The sequence below is a fragment of the Xiphophorus couchianus genome, chromosome 18 (assembly GCF_001444195.1).
Source record: "Xiphophorus couchianus chromosome 18, X_couchianus-1.0, whole genome shotgun sequence".
Taxonomy (NCBI): domain Eukaryota; kingdom Metazoa; phylum Chordata; class Actinopteri; order Cyprinodontiformes; family Poeciliidae; genus Xiphophorus; species Xiphophorus couchianus.
In genome coordinates, this window is record NC_040245.1 from 4,407,363 (window position 1) to 4,424,619 (window position 17,257).

Genomic DNA, 17,257 nt, shown 5'->3' on the forward strand with positions numbered 1-17,257 from the left:
TAGTGATATTTAAAAATAAAATTACTCAAGTAAAAGTAAAAAGCACGACTTAGTAAAAAAATATTCCTAAAAGTATATTTATTTAAAAGAGGTTACTCAAGTAAATGTTCATTCTTGCATATCCAACTGTAATCCGTTGTTGGACCGTTTTAAAAGGCAGTGAGATTACAACGCTGGCCGCCTGGTGGCGCTGTTCCCTCTCCAGATGCTCAGCTCGGATAGACGGGAGGCGTAAAGGAGGGAGGAGGCAGTAAAGGGAGGGAGAAACCACAATTTGCCCACATTTCCACAGCAGTCCGACACCGAGGCGCTTCCCAGTCGAGCTCCGTGGTCCGAAACAAGCAGAAACCTTTTTATTTTGACCCATTTGGTTGAGCTGGGTGGGGGGAAAACTCCTGAAATATCCCCGGGACCTGGTTTGTTTGCCGTTGATTCCTGCGGACGCCTGCGCGCAGGAACAGCTGAGGGGGATATAAGTTATTTCCAGCAGATCAGCGGATCAGGAGAGCCTGGAAGATGGTTTCAGTCCCTGCGATTTCTGCCCTCGTTTTGGGCATTGTGGTTCCAGCCCTGGCCGGATACATTGAGGTAAATGTTCCCGATTTATCACTGCGATTTAAAAGCAAATTAAATCTGTGGAGCCATAACAATAAGCGACCGTGTCGTTTATTTGCGCATTATCTCGCTTCATGTGAACTGTATTGATCGGGCTTTTTGCCAACAAGTAGCCGATCTGATCGCCTCTGTTTGTTGTTTACAGATTCCTTGTTGCGTTTTTGCTTCGTTTAAGATCATAAAAAGACACGAGAGGGGGTTTAATAATTAATCAGCTCGCTTTCCAGGTCATTCTCCGCCTCATTCCTGAGCTGTGATTGCAGTTTCGTCTGCGAGTCAGTGGACAATGTGCGGCCGGGGTGTCCTATAGTAGGAGGTTGAATAACAGCAGAGTTTTGCTGCAGAGATCAAATGAAAGACGCTCAGAGGGGCCTTCAGGGGACACAATGGCTTCTGCCGCGGATCATAAACCCTGAAGAGAGGAAATCCTTTACCTCGGATCCAAAATGTGGCTTTTCCTGCCTCCTTCCTTCAAAGTGTCTAATTTTGATTAACTTCGGCACTATAATACATTTACGGATGGTGGGGATTCATTTACTGCACAATTCAGTTTATTTCTATAAATAAATGTCATTTTAACACTTAGAATCAGATCAATCCAAACAGACACGTTTTAGTTTGATTTATTAGTCACATTCAAATGTAATCTCTAAATCAATAGACGTGTTTCTATTCGCCATGAAATTTCGCAATTCGCTTAATCGAAACACATCAATTAAAAAAAAAAATCTTGCTTTTGCGCTTAGATGGCGTGTTTTCTTATTGCTGTATCAAAACTGCAACGGAAACACAGTCTAGTGATCAACATCCGATGTTTACTACCGGCGAAAACAACGAAGACAACCGGAAGTGGGAGGAGAATGATGGCGCCACACGACTTAGTACACCAACAAACCGATTAATTGTGACTTTAACTGTGTTTCTTATTCAACGAAAACACCACAATTGTAAAATTGTCGAATGTTTTTTCGACATAAATTTCCAAATGCAGCTATTGACTATGCAGCAATCTCTGGACCAGAGCACGCATGAGGCGACAGTGGGAAGGCATGACCCTCTTTTCACAGAATGTGCAGCCAGCATTACTGACACAAACGGCAAACAAAACATGAAAGAACAAAGAAAACAGGAGGACACAGCTGAAACCTCCAATCAGAGATGGCGCTGAGAATGTCAGTGGGGCGGCCATGTTGAATTAATATTGGAAGAAATGGTAGCAAAAACACAAAATATTACAAAGGTTTTTTTTGGGGGGGGGGTCTTTCTTTTGTTTCAAAGTTCTTGGTACTCTTGAAATAAGATGAAAATAACTTATAAGTAGCGATTTAGTTAGATATAGTGGCTTATTTTAAGTAAGTAATTTCTTCATGTTGATGAGAACGTTCTCGTTCCACTGGCAGATTATTTCCCTTATAAAATGGCAAAAATGTCTTGAGTGAAATAATCTGCCTGTGGAACTAGAAGTTATTCATCAATAATAAGGAATTATTCACTTAAAACAATCTCTTATCTTGGTGAAACGTTAACTGTAAATTAGTTTTGTCTTATTTCAAGTGTACTAAGATATTTACACTAGAAACTAGACCAAAAATACTTGGTAAGAGTTTGTGTTTTTGCAGTGCAGATCACAACATAAGCAAAATTTTTTTGTCTCAGTCAAATAGCGACTTTGGTGACGTGAGGCATTGAACCTTCTGAAAGGGCAGAAATGTAAACATTTTATGTGTTTATGATCATATCTGTCATGTTATGATCTCAGGTCACGTCTGAACCTGCGCAGTCAACAACAGTCATCCTCATTTAGTGACTTTGTTAATATATTTAGCGACTTTTCAGACGAAACAATCTATCAATCAGAATTGGATTCGGCAGGTCAGGCTTTTTAAAAATCGGTGATCGGACAGAAAACTGCAATCGGTGCAAATAAAATGTAATTGAATGTTTTACACTGTCAGTGTTATTACTCCCAAAGCTGAACATTATGTTTTTAAACAGAAAGTAAACACGTTATTGTGTAAAAATAGATCAAATGTATCAAAAATACAAATTCAGTAACCATTTGAACTGTGAAGGTTGATGCTACTGTAAAATATGGTTGAATTATGGAGCTGAAAAGTTGCCATGGTTTTCTCACACGTTTTGCCAGATTGTTATTCTGCTCTATGGAGGAAACGTTCTGCTAAATGTGCGTTTCCTGCTCATTTAGACGAGGAAAGTATCAACATTTTACCAGAAATATTTACACAGAGAGGTGAAAGTTGAGGCGGAAAGCAGATTAAATTAAAACGTTTGTGAATATTTTAAACTTGGAGTGTGTGACATTATAAAACACGCAAGTTGTAGCTTTTTTTTAGTCAAATTACAGAAAAAGCAGTGATGTAATGGATATCAAAACGCTAATTCAATCACATGAAGACCAACTTAGTGGCTATTTAAACTTTGATAGGTGCTGCTGTGGTAAAATATCATGAAGCTATTCATTTTTAAGAGGATTTTGCCAAAATCCCCTTCAAATAAAAGTGGAAATATTCGTATTTCTTTACAATCTAACATTAGTGAGTCATTCAACCTTGTTTTTAATCTATTTTTGCCTCTTTTAATTATCAAGTGGAATAAAGAAGCACAAATTGTGACACAATAGTTATGATGCTGGTAACAACTTGGGAAAATAGATACTTTTTTTCAATCTTGATGAATAAATAAAATCTCGATGTCCTATTTTCCTGCTGCCTCATCACTGCAGACTCTTGCAGAGTTTCATGTGTGTCTTGGTGCAACAATGCTGCCATTTCCACAACAAACAGCCCCCACCCGAGGGCAAACACAATCTTTTTTCTGCTCAAACGTGACAAACATTTTCAACAAGATGCCTCCTCCTGACTTTGCCTGTCAAGCTTCTTCCACTACGCAAAAATAGAAAAGTTAGCGGCTCAGCCATTTTGAGGCTGTGGAGGTGAAGATTGTGTTTGGAGGCAGTGATCCCGATTATTATGACCACAATAAAATCCGTGCTGCTGCTCTCTCAGAAAGGCCACAAACCTCCAGGTCGATGCTGCGGATTCTCCTGAAATGGAAAATGGTGTAAAATCCACGTTGCTTGTTGACTGTATAATACAAATTCATTCGATTGTATCAAAAACCAGGCTTTTTTCTTTTGTTTTTACTTTCGGAGGTTATGCATTCCTTCCTTTTAGTGATATGGCAGCCATTCGGCTCAGAGTTGGAGACAGTAGAGAGAAAAGACTTGATATTTAGGAAGCTTTGGGTTACAAAGCTGCATGTCTGATTGTGTCAGATGTAAAAAAAATAAAATAAAATAAAAAAAGCTCAAATTTAAGTTTTAGGTTGCTTTCACACTTTGTAGTCCGATAGATTCGGTTCAGTTGGGACTAAAATTGCAACTGTTATAGCTTGGACCAGCCAAGGCGTAATAATCAACAACAGGAATTAAGTTAATTATTGATATTTATTATTAAATACATGAAGGATTCCCGCTAGTTTTATCCGTTTGTTGTCAACCCAACATGGGGATCACACCAAACAGGATATAAGTATTTAGGGAAGTGCCACAAAATAAACAACAAACAAAAACAAACAAAATGAATGGAAAAGTTGTCAGCCCGCCCTCACAAGTACTACAAGCAAAAACGATCCTAACTGGGCGGACTAACAAAAAGAAAAAACAAACGCTAAAAAGGACAGCAGGAGGCAGTACAAAAACTGTGAAACAAAAACACAAAAATTACTAAATGCATATTAAATCATTTTAATCAAATCAACCTAAAACACATTAAAACACTGCCTACCTGCATTGCATAAATCAACACTTCCAAATCAAATCTTGGTGTATCCAATCTGGTGCAACCCTAGCAAATAAAACAATATATAAACACACAATTCATTCAGCTTAAAAAGACCAATGTATAAAACCTACCTGCGGCGTCGAACACCCACGCCCAGGTAACGCTACCAGCCGAACACCATCAATAATGCAGTCCTGTATAAAAACACCACATCAGCACAACTTACTTAAAAGAATCACTTTAAAACAATTTCCCCCAACCTACCACAGCCAGCAAACAGCGCGGGCCCAACACGCAGCTGGTCTCACACACAGGAAATTGACACCTGGCCACCACCCTTCCAGCTTCCCTTTTATGGAGGCACAGGCTGTGGAGAGAGTGCGACACCTAATGGTGCCACCTGTTACACAACATTTGCTACATTTTCAGCTGGTTTGGTTCTCTTTCACAGTTTAAACGATCTAAACTCCTTGAAAAACCAGTTCCCCTCCTCGCCTGTGGCACTGCATCAAAAATCAGTAAAGAAGACGCTGACAGCAACTTTCTTCTTCACAAAATGTAAACAAAACATTTTAGCGTCATATTTTAGCGTCAGTAGGATTTCACTTCTGTCTTTGGTGAAAGACCATGAGCCATTTCACCTGCTAGCACTGCTAGTTCGTTTGTTTTGGTTTTATTTACCCAGAATGCCTTGTGTTGTAGTCCACTTCCTGCTTTGGGAGCGGTCTCCAGTCCACCTGGCGTTCACGTACGCATTCAAACCGAACCGAGATTGAGGTCTGTAGGCAGATTAGAGATTCAAACCTCCACAAACAAATCAGATCTTCTACAAACAGACTGGAGTCTGATTAGACGAGGCTGGTGTGAACGCAACGTGAGGGTGAATCCAAAAGCAGGAAGCAGACTAAATGCAACCCAAGAAAAAACGTGTGAATCTGGGAAGAAAAACAGTCTGTGGGGTATTTTTACCAAATAAAACAGAGAGAGTCTACAGATGCTAAAACTCCATTTTTAATTACATTTTATGAAGAAGGAAGTTGCACTCGGTGTCTTCTTCAGAGATTTTTATGTTTATGGCAGTTGGAAAAAAGTAGCATTACAGCCACCACCGAAATATACATGCATTCACACACACACACTTATACCGACTAAATAAATAATCTGTTTTCTTTTAAAATTGAATAATGATTTGTATGCGCTTACTACCCAAATTCTTCTTCAATGTATCCAATAAAGTCACTTTTTCTATTAATGTTTTCAAACTATCTCCTCATATATCATAAATATCGAAAAGAAAAGAAGATATTTATGGTTTTCATGTTGTTTCCTTCAGTGGTTCTTGATGCAGCGCCCCCACAGGTGAGGAGGGGAACAGGTTTTTCAACTAGTTTGGTTTGTTTGACTCAGTGCAGCATGGAAACGAACCTCAGCAGCTGAAAATGTAGCAAATGTTGCAACTTTGGTCCAGAATCGAACCGATTCTACCGAACTATCAGGATTGAAAAAGCAGAAAATATAAGATTACTGTCGCTAAAGCTGCTAAAATATCCAGCTTTTGTCTGCAGAGATATTTCTGCTCCGTAAAGCTTCAGTCTGTCGTAGTTCCCGCTTTTCGGTTTGAGATTGATCCGACTTCTTCAGCTGCCTAAACAGTTTGGTTGTGGCTGCTACCTGTGAAGACCGGCCTGAACTTTTGTTTCTGCAGCTGGAGGTTTTTAACGCTCAGCTATTTGAGCATCTGTGCTGGATTTCTTTATCCAAGAAAACAAAATCGGTGCAACAACAACCGATGTTTAGTTTAATCTGGCTTTCTTGTAGCAGCTGGATCTGTGCGGGATGCAGGCTGGTGTCAGCCATGCGGTTGCATCACTCTGAGGTATGCGGCTCCATCAGCCCAGACAGAACATTTTATTTTGTGCTGAGTTAAGCTGCCGAGGATTAGATCCAACATTTCTGACTCTTATGCAACATAACATCACATTTTTCTGCTGAATATTTTTGAAAAACAAATCCTCCCAGCTGTTTTTTTTCATACAAACATAAGGACATCTGCAAACATTTAAAGCCACATTTCGTTTCATTATGTGTTGTATCTATTGGAGGGATGATCAAGCTAAAAAAGTTACGTTTCACCAATCAATCGACTGGTTTTCTTGCTTGGCTTGGTGAAAAAATCAGATATTTTTTATTTACAGTTCATTAGTCAGAACTCCCACACTGCAAAAACACACACAAAAAGGTATTTTTGCTAAAATACAAACAAAAAAGTATCTTTTTAGCAAGATACAGGAGGTTGTTTCTAGTAAACAATTCCTTGACACCGATGAAAAAGTATTACACTGTCAGATTATTTCACTGAGAAAGATGCATTTTTCCCATGTTTTAAGTTAAATAATCTGACAACCAAACTTTAAAAAAAAATCAACATTAAGGAATTGTTTACTTAAAACAAGCTTCTATATCTTGCAGAAAAGTTACTTATTAGTCAGATTTGTTTTATTTTAAGTCTACTTGGATATTTGTGTTTTTGCAGTGTAGTCAGTCTAGAATTGCAACAATCAGTTGCATTTGTTTATTTTTTTTAGTTTAATACAATCTTACAAAAGGTAAGAGGTTATGCTTTGGTGCATCAATGGCAATAGTTTTATGACTTTATTCCCCAAATGTTTTGACTTTATTTCCGAGTTTTATCTCATAATTTCATAACTTTATTCTCATAATTTTATAACCTTATTCTCGTAATTTCATAACTTTATTCTCATAATTTCATAACCTTATTCTCGTAATTTCAAGACTTATTCCTGAGAAGCCATAACATATTAATCGGCAGGTCAGGGTTTTTACAGATCGGTAATCTGCGATCGGTAATCTGTCCTCCATGTTTAGATGTTTAGCACAAGAATCTGCCTCTCCGCCTCCTGAATCAGTAGATTAGAGCCCAAAGCGTCGCTCCCGTCGTTGGGTCGTTCTTCTGAATCCTCTTAGCAACAAGAAGTGCAGGCGGATCATGGATTTGCCAGGAGAAAGCTACTAATCCCAGCTCCCTGGTACTCCCCTCTCATTCCCGTTTTCCACTCCCACCAGTGGCGATCCGACTTCAAACCGGTGACTCAGCCGACGTCGGCCTGATCCGACCGACGCCGGGAAGGAATGTCTGATTTTAATTTGTAATCTGGCTGCTTTTATGTCTCCTCTCTGCCTCATCCAACCTGAAGTTTATGTTTAGAATAACAAATCTAATTTAGTTTCCCTCAGTGATTACAAACTGTTTCAGTAAAGCATCAGGATCGCAGCAACGGCTTCAGAGAAAATCAGGATAAAACAGGAAATAATTTGGATTTTTTTCTTTCTCTTTTGCATCAAACAGCATATAAATCGTTTAGAAATACCCCAAATAAGGCTGCAGACCTTTAGGAGCCATAGATTCACTTGTGGAGATTATCTGGGTAAAGACGTAAAACGAAGCAAATTTATGGAGGTTTTAGTAAATAAATGATGAGACGTTTTGCCTTTTTTTGCAACAAAACTGGAGATTTCCTGTTTTTACTGAAAACAAACCAAAAATATATTTTTACATGTTTGAAATAACTTGTTTACGATGTTACAACATTATTCTGGCACAATTTCTCTTTTATTCTTGTAATAGAATAGAATATTCTTTCTTGATCTCCAGGGCAAATTGCTTGTTAGTTGACAAGCTTCTCCATACAAGTTGTTGAATGTTAATGTTTCAGGTATAATGTAATAATATTAATTTATTCTTGTATATCGATTTTATTTTCGTACAACTTAGGACTTTTTTTTTCTTACAGTACATCTTTATTGTACTGTTTTGATATTGTGTTATTGTGACTATATTCTCGTAATATTCTTGTATTTCTATTCTATTCTTGTACAATTTTATTCTTTTTATTACAACTTTATTCTCATAATTAGATTTTATTTTTGTACGACTTAACTCTCATAATACTATGACTTTTTTGTATTTTACTTTTTTGTATGACATTTCTAGTATAACTTTATTCTCGTGATATTATGACTTTAATATTTTGATTTTATTTTCGTATGGCTTTATTCTCATAATATTATAACTTTACTTTCGTAATACTACAACTTTATTCTCTTATTTTTTGTTATATCACAACAAAATTCTTGTAATACGACTTTATTCTTGTATTACTCCTGCTTTATTCTCGTAATTTGGTCATTTTTGTCGTAGCCTCACCTTAATACTCCTATCAGGAGCGTTAATGATGAAATCGATCATCGCCTCCTGTAGCGTCTCATCGACCGGCGCGCGCTCTCACCTCATCCTGAGGATTTAAAGATGGCGGCCTCATCAGGCGGTCCTTGTTCTCACAACGACAGCCTTTGTCTCCCAGCTGTGCATCGGCTCTAATTATCGCTCAAGTGTGTGTGTGTGCGTGTGCGTGTGGGCGGGTGTTTTGTGAATCTTCTCGCAGCTCATGACATATTTAGTTTCTTCTTCTCGTCGGTGAGAGTCGCTGCGCGGTGGGGAGGGAGTGAGCGGGTTCACATCAGCTCATTCATGGCTGCACATAATTTCAGCCTCCTGAAAAATGGAGCACAGCACAAGTTTCCTGCCCTAATGTCCTCACTTCCTTCTGTCCTTTGTCCCTCCCTGATGTTCTCACTCGGCTTATTTCTTTTACTTTCTCTTTCACTCCTTCCTTCCTTTGTTTCTTCCTTGAATTCTTATTTTTTTCCTCCAAATTGTCCTTCCTTTCCTGTGTCCTTCCTCCTCTACACCCTTCTTGTCCTTCCCTCCTTCCTCTCTCATCCCTGTATCTTTTTCTTCCCTTCCTTGTTTATTTTCCTCATTATTTTCTTTCTGTGCCCAAAACAGCTTTTGTCTCCTTTAACAATGAGTTTGTCCTTTCCTTCTTTGCTGTCTCCTGTCTTTGTTTCCTGTCTCCTTTCTTTGTTTCCTGTCTCCTGTCTTTGTTTCCTGTCTCCTTTCTTTGTTTCCTGTCTCCTTTTTTTGGTTCCTGTCTCCTTTCTGTTTCCTGTTTCCTTTCTTTGTTTCCTGTCTTCTCTCTTTGTTTCCTGTCTCCTTTCTTTGTTTCCTGTTTTCTTTCTCTGTTTCCTGTGTCCTTTCTTTGTTTCCTGTCTCCTTTCTTTGTTTTCTGTCTTCTTTCTGTTTCCTGTCTCCTTTCTCTGTTTCCTGTCTCCTTTCTTTGTTTCCTGTTTTCTTTCTCTATTTCCTGTCTCCTTTATTTGTTTCCTGTCTCCTTTCTCTGTTTCCTGTCTCCTTTCTTTGTTTCCTGTCTCCTTTCTCTGTTTCCTGTCTCCTTTCTTTGTTTCCTGTTTTCTTTCTCTGTTTCCTGTCTCCTTTCTTTGTTTTCTGTCTTCTTTCTGTTTCCTGTCTCCTTTCTCTGTTTCCTGTCTCCTTTCTTTGTTTCCTGTTTTCTTTCTCTGTTTCCTGTGTCCTTTCTTTGTTTCCTGTCTCCTTTCTCTGTTTCCCGTCTCCTTTCTCTGTTTCCTGTCTCCTTTCTCTGTTTTCTGTCTTCTTTCTTTGTTTTCTGTCTTCTTTCTGTTTCCTGTCTCCTTTCTCTGTTTCCTGTCTCCTGCCTTTGTTTCCTGTCTCCTTTCTTTGTTTCCTGTCTCCTTTTTTTGTTTCCTGTCTCCTTTCTGTTTCCTGTTTCCTTTCTTTGTTTCCTGTCTTCTCTCTTTGTTTCCTGTCTCCTTTCTTTGTTTTCTGTCTTCTTTCTGTTTCCTGTCTCCTTTCTCTGTTTCCTGTCTCCTTTCTTTGTTTCCTGTTTTCTTTCTCTGTTTCCTGTGTCCTTTCTTTGTTTCCTGTCTCCTTTCTTTGTTTTCTGTCTTCTTTCTGTTTCCTGTCTCCTTTCTCTGTTTCCTGTGTCCTTTCTTTGTTTCCTGTCTCCTTTCTTTGTTTTCTGTCTTCTTTCTGTTTCCTGTCTCCTTTCTCTGTTTCCTGTGTCCTTTCTTTGTTTCCTGTCTCCTTTCTTTGTTTTCTGTCTTCTTTCTGTTTCCTGTCTCCTTTCTCTGTTTCCTGTCTCCTTTCTCTGTTTCCTGCCTCCTTTCTCTGTTTCCTGTCTCCTTTCTCTGTTTCCTGTCTCCTTTCTTTGTTTTCTGTCTTCTTTCTGTTTCCTGTCTCCTTTCTCTGTTTCCTGTCTCCTTTCTCTGTTTCCTGCCTCCTTTCTCTGTTTCCTGTCTCCTTTCTCTGTTTCCTGTCTCCTTTCTTTGTTTTCTGTCTTCTTTCTGTTTCCTGTCTCCTTTCTCTGTTTCCTGTCTCCTTTCTCTGTTTCCTGTCTCCTTTCTTTGTTTCCTGTTTTCTTTCTCTGTTTCCTGTGTCCTTTCTCTGTTTCCTGTCTCCTTTCTCTGTTTCCTGTCTCCTTTCTCTGTTTCCTGTCTCCTTTCTCTGTTTCCTGCCTCCTTTCTTTGTTTCCTGCCTCCTTTCTTTGTTTCCTGCCTCCTTTCTTTGTTTCCTGTCTCCTTTCTCTGTTTTCTGTCTTCTTTCTTTGTTTCCTGTCTTCTCTCTTTGTTTCCTGTCTCCTTTCTTTGTTTCCTGTCTCCTTTCTTTGTTTTCCATCTCCTTTCTCTGTTTACTGTTTCCTGTCTTCTTTCTTTATTTCCTGTCTCCTTTCTCTGTTTCCTGTCTCCTTTGTTTGTTTCCTGTCTCCTTTCTCTGTTTCCTGTCTCCTTTGTTTGTTTCCTGTTTCCTTTCTCTGTCTCCTGTCTCCTTTTCCTACATTATTTTTCATCCTATTTCCTTCCTTCCTTTTTTATGCCTTCTTTCCTTCCTTCCCTCTTCTTTTTCGCTCCTCTTCCTCTGGAGGACCCGTCGCCTCCTGCCTTCCTGTGTCTCTTTCCTTGCTGACAGTTTCTACACACCATTCAGCAGATGACCTTTAACCTCCAGAAAACTGTTCCTGCCGTTATTTTTTTATGTGTTTTCTGTGTTGTTGTCGCCAGGTGAAACTCCGTCAGCTCCGCTCTCTGTGTTTCTCTGAGTTTCTTCGGCTCCTTCAGGTTTTCGTTCCATCCGTAAAATATTTGCTCTGCTGTCGGTTTCACCGCCGCCCCTTCCGGTCGGCCACGTGCGCGGAGCGGACTTTGTTCCCACCTGGTCGTCTTGTCCAGGTGTGCAGCTGCTGCTCTGGGGAGTTTAATGATTCAGAGCAGAGCGAGGCGTTTCCACTGATTTAGACAACATAGATCTGGCAAGACGAGATTCATTCCTGCGGTTTGCAGAAACTCTATGGAGATAAATTACTCAACTCTAGAGTTAAGTTTACTCAGTTACATTTACTTTTTTAGAGAAAATGTACTTTTACTACGCTGTACTTTTTAGTTTTACTTGTTTTATTTTATTAAGTATCTCTAGTCTTACCTGAGTAGCATTAACTTCATTGAATTTAATTCGTAGTATCTACGTATAGAGGAGTACATTTCTGCCAAAAAACTCATGAGATTAATTTTAAAATTTTCTACAAAAAACAAAACTTTTTTAGAGTTTTTTTTTTTTTTTTTGCTATCTCCAAAAGTCACAAATCTCCTAGACATAACTCAGGAAATTTTTGATTATCCTCACAAATTTTCAAGAAGAAAATGTGGGAATTTCTTACTTACAAAAGTTAAAATTTTCTAAAGTAAAAAATGTCAACATCTGAAACAGATTTCAGAATGTTTTCAGGAAAATTCCTGAGATTAATCTCAAAATGTTCTTCTTTCTAGCAAATATTCAACTGTTTGAGCTAAAAAAAAGTCCTAATTTTTTCAAGATTCAGAAATTGAGATTTATTTCAGAAATGTTTTAGAAATAACGAGGAAATTTCTGAGCTTCAAAAGTGAAAAAAAAAAAATTCAGAAAGTTTGAAGTTAATCTCATAAATTTCTTGGTTTCAAAAGTCAGTTTTAACTCTAAAGTTGAAAACCTTTGCATCTTTGAAATTTGAAATTTATTTCTTGAAAATTTCTGGGATTACTCAGGAATTTTCAGATTTTTTTTTTTTCTACCAGCTCAGACATTTTCACATTTCTTTCCTAGAAAATATCTGAGATTAATCTCAAACTTTCTGAGTTTTTTTGACAGAAATTTCCTCTTCCGTCAGTCCTGGAGGTCATTATTGCTTGCTTTGTTTTTTCTTGTCGTGGGCGGAGTGATGAATCTGTCAGAGCAGCAGAAGATGGAAGCGCTGCAGTGTAACTGAAAACCCCCAGAGAGGCGACGGCTGCTGCTGTTTCTGCTCCTGGCGGTGATCAGGATGCGTTATTGCCCATTAGCAGCCTGCCTGATGCAGCGTTTTCTCAAGGAGAAGGTGGCCAAGGACGCGGCGCCCCCCTCGGTCGGCTCATGTGGGACAAACAGACACAGCGGCTGTTTATGCGCCATCATTAAAAAACTAGATGGAAATGCCTCCGCCGAGCTTTTCTCCCTAATTGCGTTGAAGCTCCCTCCTTCGTTTGCCACATTTTGTTCAATTATAGGTGTTGGTGCGAGATGAGGAGGCTGCAGATCTCCTCCCAGTGGCAATAAGCACGGCATGTTTTGTGCTCTGTGTAATTTAGGGAGGAAGAAACGAGCAGAAACAAGAGTTTTCTCAGACCGAGGGAAATTAAAGCTGCTTCAAAGAGAAAACACTGACAGACACACGGGATAATTTCCTCTAGGCGAACGTGTTGAGTTTCTCTTACAGAATAACAGTTAAAATATGGAGAGAAATATTAAAAATATTCAGCAATATCTAAACAAACAAGAAAGACAAGAAAACTCAAGCCCTGCCCAGGATGTGGCATCTTCCAGTCGAACTAAAACTTTGCCAATATTAAGGAATTATTTTCTTAAATTGAGTTTGTCTAACTTGCTGAAAAGTTATGTTTAAGTTACGTGTCTTAATTCACGTGGCCTAAGATATTTGCACCAGAACCTAGATAAAAAGTACTTGTTGAGATTTTATGTTTTTGCAGTGGAGAGCAGATATTAACCAAGATTTTACAAAAATAAACGAGGTTTAATAGTGCACTGCCACTTTAAGGTGCAGTTGGGTGGCCGCACAAATGAGCTCAAGGGTTGCAATTGGCCCCCAGGCCACACTTTGGACTCCCATCATATGTGGGCATGGGCCAAAACCCCCCAAAACAAAACAAACTAAATCAAGCACATAATGGAGCTCGATATTTATTGTAGATTCAAAACGTGAAAGCAATTTTTATGATAACTCATCAGGGCCGTTCGGAGTACATTTCTGCCAAAAACTCAGAAATTTTGTGATTAATCTACAAAATGTTCTAGAAAACTTTGGGAATTTTTCTTGAAAAAATTTCAAAAGAAAATTTCCAACATTTAAATTCAGAAATTTCCAAGGTTTTTTTTTGTAGAAAATGTCTATTAACCTAAAGATTAGATTTTGTTTTTATAGCAAATTTCTGAGATTATTTTTTGGCAGGAATTTACTACCACTTTAATTTTGCATGTTTAAAAGGAAGACATCTAGTTTTCAGTTTCTTTTGGGCTCAATTGAATTAAATTTTTTTCAGTAGTAAGAACAGGATCCGAGTCACTTTCTTTTGAAACATTTGTTATATTTAGTCAAGTTTAAGAAAGAATGAAAACTGAATTGGGTCAAGTAAACTCAGCTTTTCAGTAAATTATATTGGTAACCATTTTTACCCTGGTTACAAATTCAGTCTCCACCTGCATCTACAGGACAAACTGTATTTGTAAATTGTAGTTGGGGGGGCACATAAAATCAGTCCAGAGGCCATAAATTGGCCCCCAGGCCACACTTTGGACACCCCTGCTCTAACTAATGACCATATGAAAGAAGTTATGAGCCCGTTCTGCCTTTCGCATCCACAGGAAATGACTCGTCAGGGAGAAGAGTGGAAGCGCTGTCCTTTGTCTTTATTCCCTTTTTTCTGTTTTGCATAATTTTGTCCAAAGATGAGGACTTTTTATTTTATTTTATGAATGCTGCAGCTGCACACCTCTATCAGGCATCTTGATCAGAGATATAAAGCAATCAAGGCCTCCAGAGTATCCCATTAGTGTGATGAGATATGAGCACAGCTTGGAGCGCGAAGCTGAAATCGTCTGCTGTTTTCACACAAACCCATTAAGTCATTTGATCAGCGCCGGGCTAATTATAGAGGCTTCCGAGCAGCGAGACGCTGACCGGCCTCAACCTCCCCGTTACTCCTCAACTCCTCTCCAAAATACTCACTCTCCTCAGAAGACGTTCTTATCGTTAACATTTCCGACTCGTCATAAGTGCTGTAATGCTGCTGCTCGCTTTTCTGCATTTAATTTGCTGCCAAAACTCAAATGAGAACTAAGAACTCCGAAAAATCAGCATTTCATTAATGAATTTAAGAGTGACAGAAACAAAACAGAATCACAACTTGCTAAAATGTTACTTTGACATTTAGATGGAAGAATCAGATGATCCCTGCGGTTCTGTAACATGGCGAGTTGGTATTTGTTTCGGCGCCTGCCGGGTTCTGCTAGTAGCGTTTTTACAGAAATGGCATCAAAAATAAATCAGACAACATTTAACATATTCAACAAGAGATGCAGTTACTCATCTGTGTGAGAACGGCAGAGATAAATTGAACTAAAAGGGTTTAAGGAGGAAATTATTCATCAGATTAGTCAGATTAATTGCGATTAATCGGGTGTTGAGGTAATCAACTAATTCAGTATTCGATTAATCGATAAGTGGAGTATAAAAACTAAACAACAGGCTGTCTGGTGAAATAACGACTCACTCAGAGCAGTAATTAAGTCAAAACTGTACAAAAATAAATACATTTTGGATTTAAGATTTTTTAAAAATCCTTCATCGGTAAATATATTGTACTTGGAACTAAAGTTGCAAATATTTTAGCTTCAAAAATCTCTTAAGGACATTTTGCTTTCCAATTATTAATCAATTAGTTCTGAAAAAGTTACCAGATTAGCCCTACTCTGTTGTTAGAAGTATTTTTTAAGTTGCAGATGAATCCTTTGCTAGAAATGATCAAGCGTACTCCAGTTATTGATTCATCAGTTACTAAATGAGTAGAGAGTTATTGATCAATCAAAATTAATTGTTTCAGCTCCACAGTGTATTGATATTCAGTCTGGTAGAAAGGGACAATCTTTTCCACATGTTGATGTTTTAAGCATGTTTTTATGGGATGTTGTTGCATTTTTGGCAATAAAATGTTTATTTTCTTATTCAAAATAGGAATCAAACTGTTAATTTGTGTCTTTTAATGTATTTCTAATATTGTAGCAAAACACTTAAAAAGGTGTAAGTGGTTAGCTAAAAAATCTGCAGAATATGGCAAATATTTTTATTTGATTAATCACCAGAATACTCAATTAATCGATAGAATAATTGATTGATCTGGCAAATATCTAAATTCGATTAATTGTGAAAGTACTTGATTAAATGCCAGAATAACTTCATTGTCAGAATACTAGATTGATCTGGTAAATTTTTATATTTGATTAATCGTCAGAAAACCCAATTAATCACAAGGATAATTGATTAACATGGAAATTTTTAAAATTCGATTAATTGCCAAAATACTTGATTAATCGGCAGAATAATCGATTAATTGTCAGAATAGTTGTTAGAAAAATCAGTTCCTAATAAAAAAATCTATATTTTAAAATGTAATTTTTTTATTTTCCTCATATTTAAAATGCTAAAAAATGTAAAAAGCCAAAGTAATCTTAAAACTCCTAATAAAATTAAGGCTGAATTATTTTCCGCTTTAAGAGTTGGAAGCTGCTATTTTTGGAAATGTTGGGATGCGTTAGGACCGTAACATGTCTCTGCGGCGGGTCGCATTAAGCTGCAGGACGGTTTGACTTTGAGAACAGAAACAGGCGGGGGCGGGACAAGGTCAAGCAGGTGACTTGTGAAGATCTAAAGAGGGAGAGTTTGATACCATGTGAGGGCATGATGACACCTCCGTAACAAAAGCTAGCAACTCACAATAGAGATGTTTGCCACTAATTTTAACCATAAACCATAAACTGACATAAACCAAGTCAGAGATGCCTCCGTCTTCTCCATGTAGACGTGACTGATTGGCTTCCAGCCTCGCCGTGTCTCTGTGGAGTTTATTCCCCACTAATCTGATTGAAGCCCTTCTGTCCTGCCTGCTGAGAGGCAGAGGGAGGGCAGAGCAGGGCTTAATGACAGATAAGGGACAGACATTACATCTGTCATGTTGCCCCCAGTAAAGATGGCCTCCGCGTCCTGTTTCACGCTCCGCCGCTCCGGCTCTTTAGGAGGCGGGGATATGAAGCCGGGAGCTCTTTGATTGAAGCATGTATTGGTTTAAAACCAACGTGGGTGGCTGTCGGAGAGCGGCAGGCAGTAAATGCTGGAGCTAACTCGGCTAGAGCGACGCAGAGGAATCATCTTTACTGGAAGAAGTCACTGTGCAGCTTCGACTGCAGGAGGAAGAGCCAGTCCGGAAATGTCAGTGAGATCGTTTAACACAAATAACAAATTGTTCCATTTTATTAGAGTGAAGTTGGGATTCTTTAAAAGCAATTAGGGGGAAACAAACGTTTGATTGAATTAGATGGTGGAAATTTGGCCCATGAGAATTTCACCGAGTTTCCAATCTGAGATTCTTCTGTCACATTAAATAAGTTCATAAATATTATTTTTATTTTGGGCTGTTTAGTATGTCAGTTGAGTTAATTTTTCTTTGAAAACCGTAATCATTGTGGCTGAGTATTTACGGACGTTGATGCTTTGGGTAGTTTAGGAAGGTTGGAGGTTTCAAAGTCTTCTGAGGATTCAGCAGAGAGAAAATGGCGGCAAGTCAACGGAGCAGAACGAAGAGAAACA

The 17,257-nt window shown here is 38.4% G+C and overlaps 1 protein-coding gene and 1 long non-coding RNA gene across 7 annotated transcripts in view; one reads left to right on the top strand and one right to left on the bottom strand.

Moving 5' to 3' along the window:
• Positions 1 to 266: 266 nt before the first annotated feature.
• Positions 267 to 17,257, top strand: part of aplp2 (amyloid beta (A4) precursor-like protein 2) — an 86,873-nt gene continuing 69,882 nt past the window's right edge. For 4 of the 5 annotated variants that reach the window (XM_027999456.1, XM_027999455.1, XM_027999457.1 and 1 more), the window contains exon 1: positions 517 to 588. In XM_027999456.1, coding sequence (XP_027855257.1) covers positions 517 to 588 — 72 coding nt within the window. Of the gene's footprint in view, positions 589 to 17,257 lie in introns of all 5 variants that reach the window. The other variant, XM_027999454.1, reaches the window with a different exon arrangement.
• Positions 4,063 to 4,823, bottom strand: LOC114133542 (uncharacterized). Of its 2 annotated transcripts, XR_003593197.1 has the most exons (4): positions 4,683 to 4,823; positions 4,550 to 4,612; positions 4,422 to 4,481; positions 4,063 to 4,335 (listed from the first exon to the last, which is right to left on the bottom strand). It is a non-coding gene; the product is annotated as an uncharacterized LOC114133542 (long non-coding RNA). The 2 variants fall into 2 exon arrangements; XR_003593196.1 differs by having other exon boundaries at positions 4,550 to 4,823.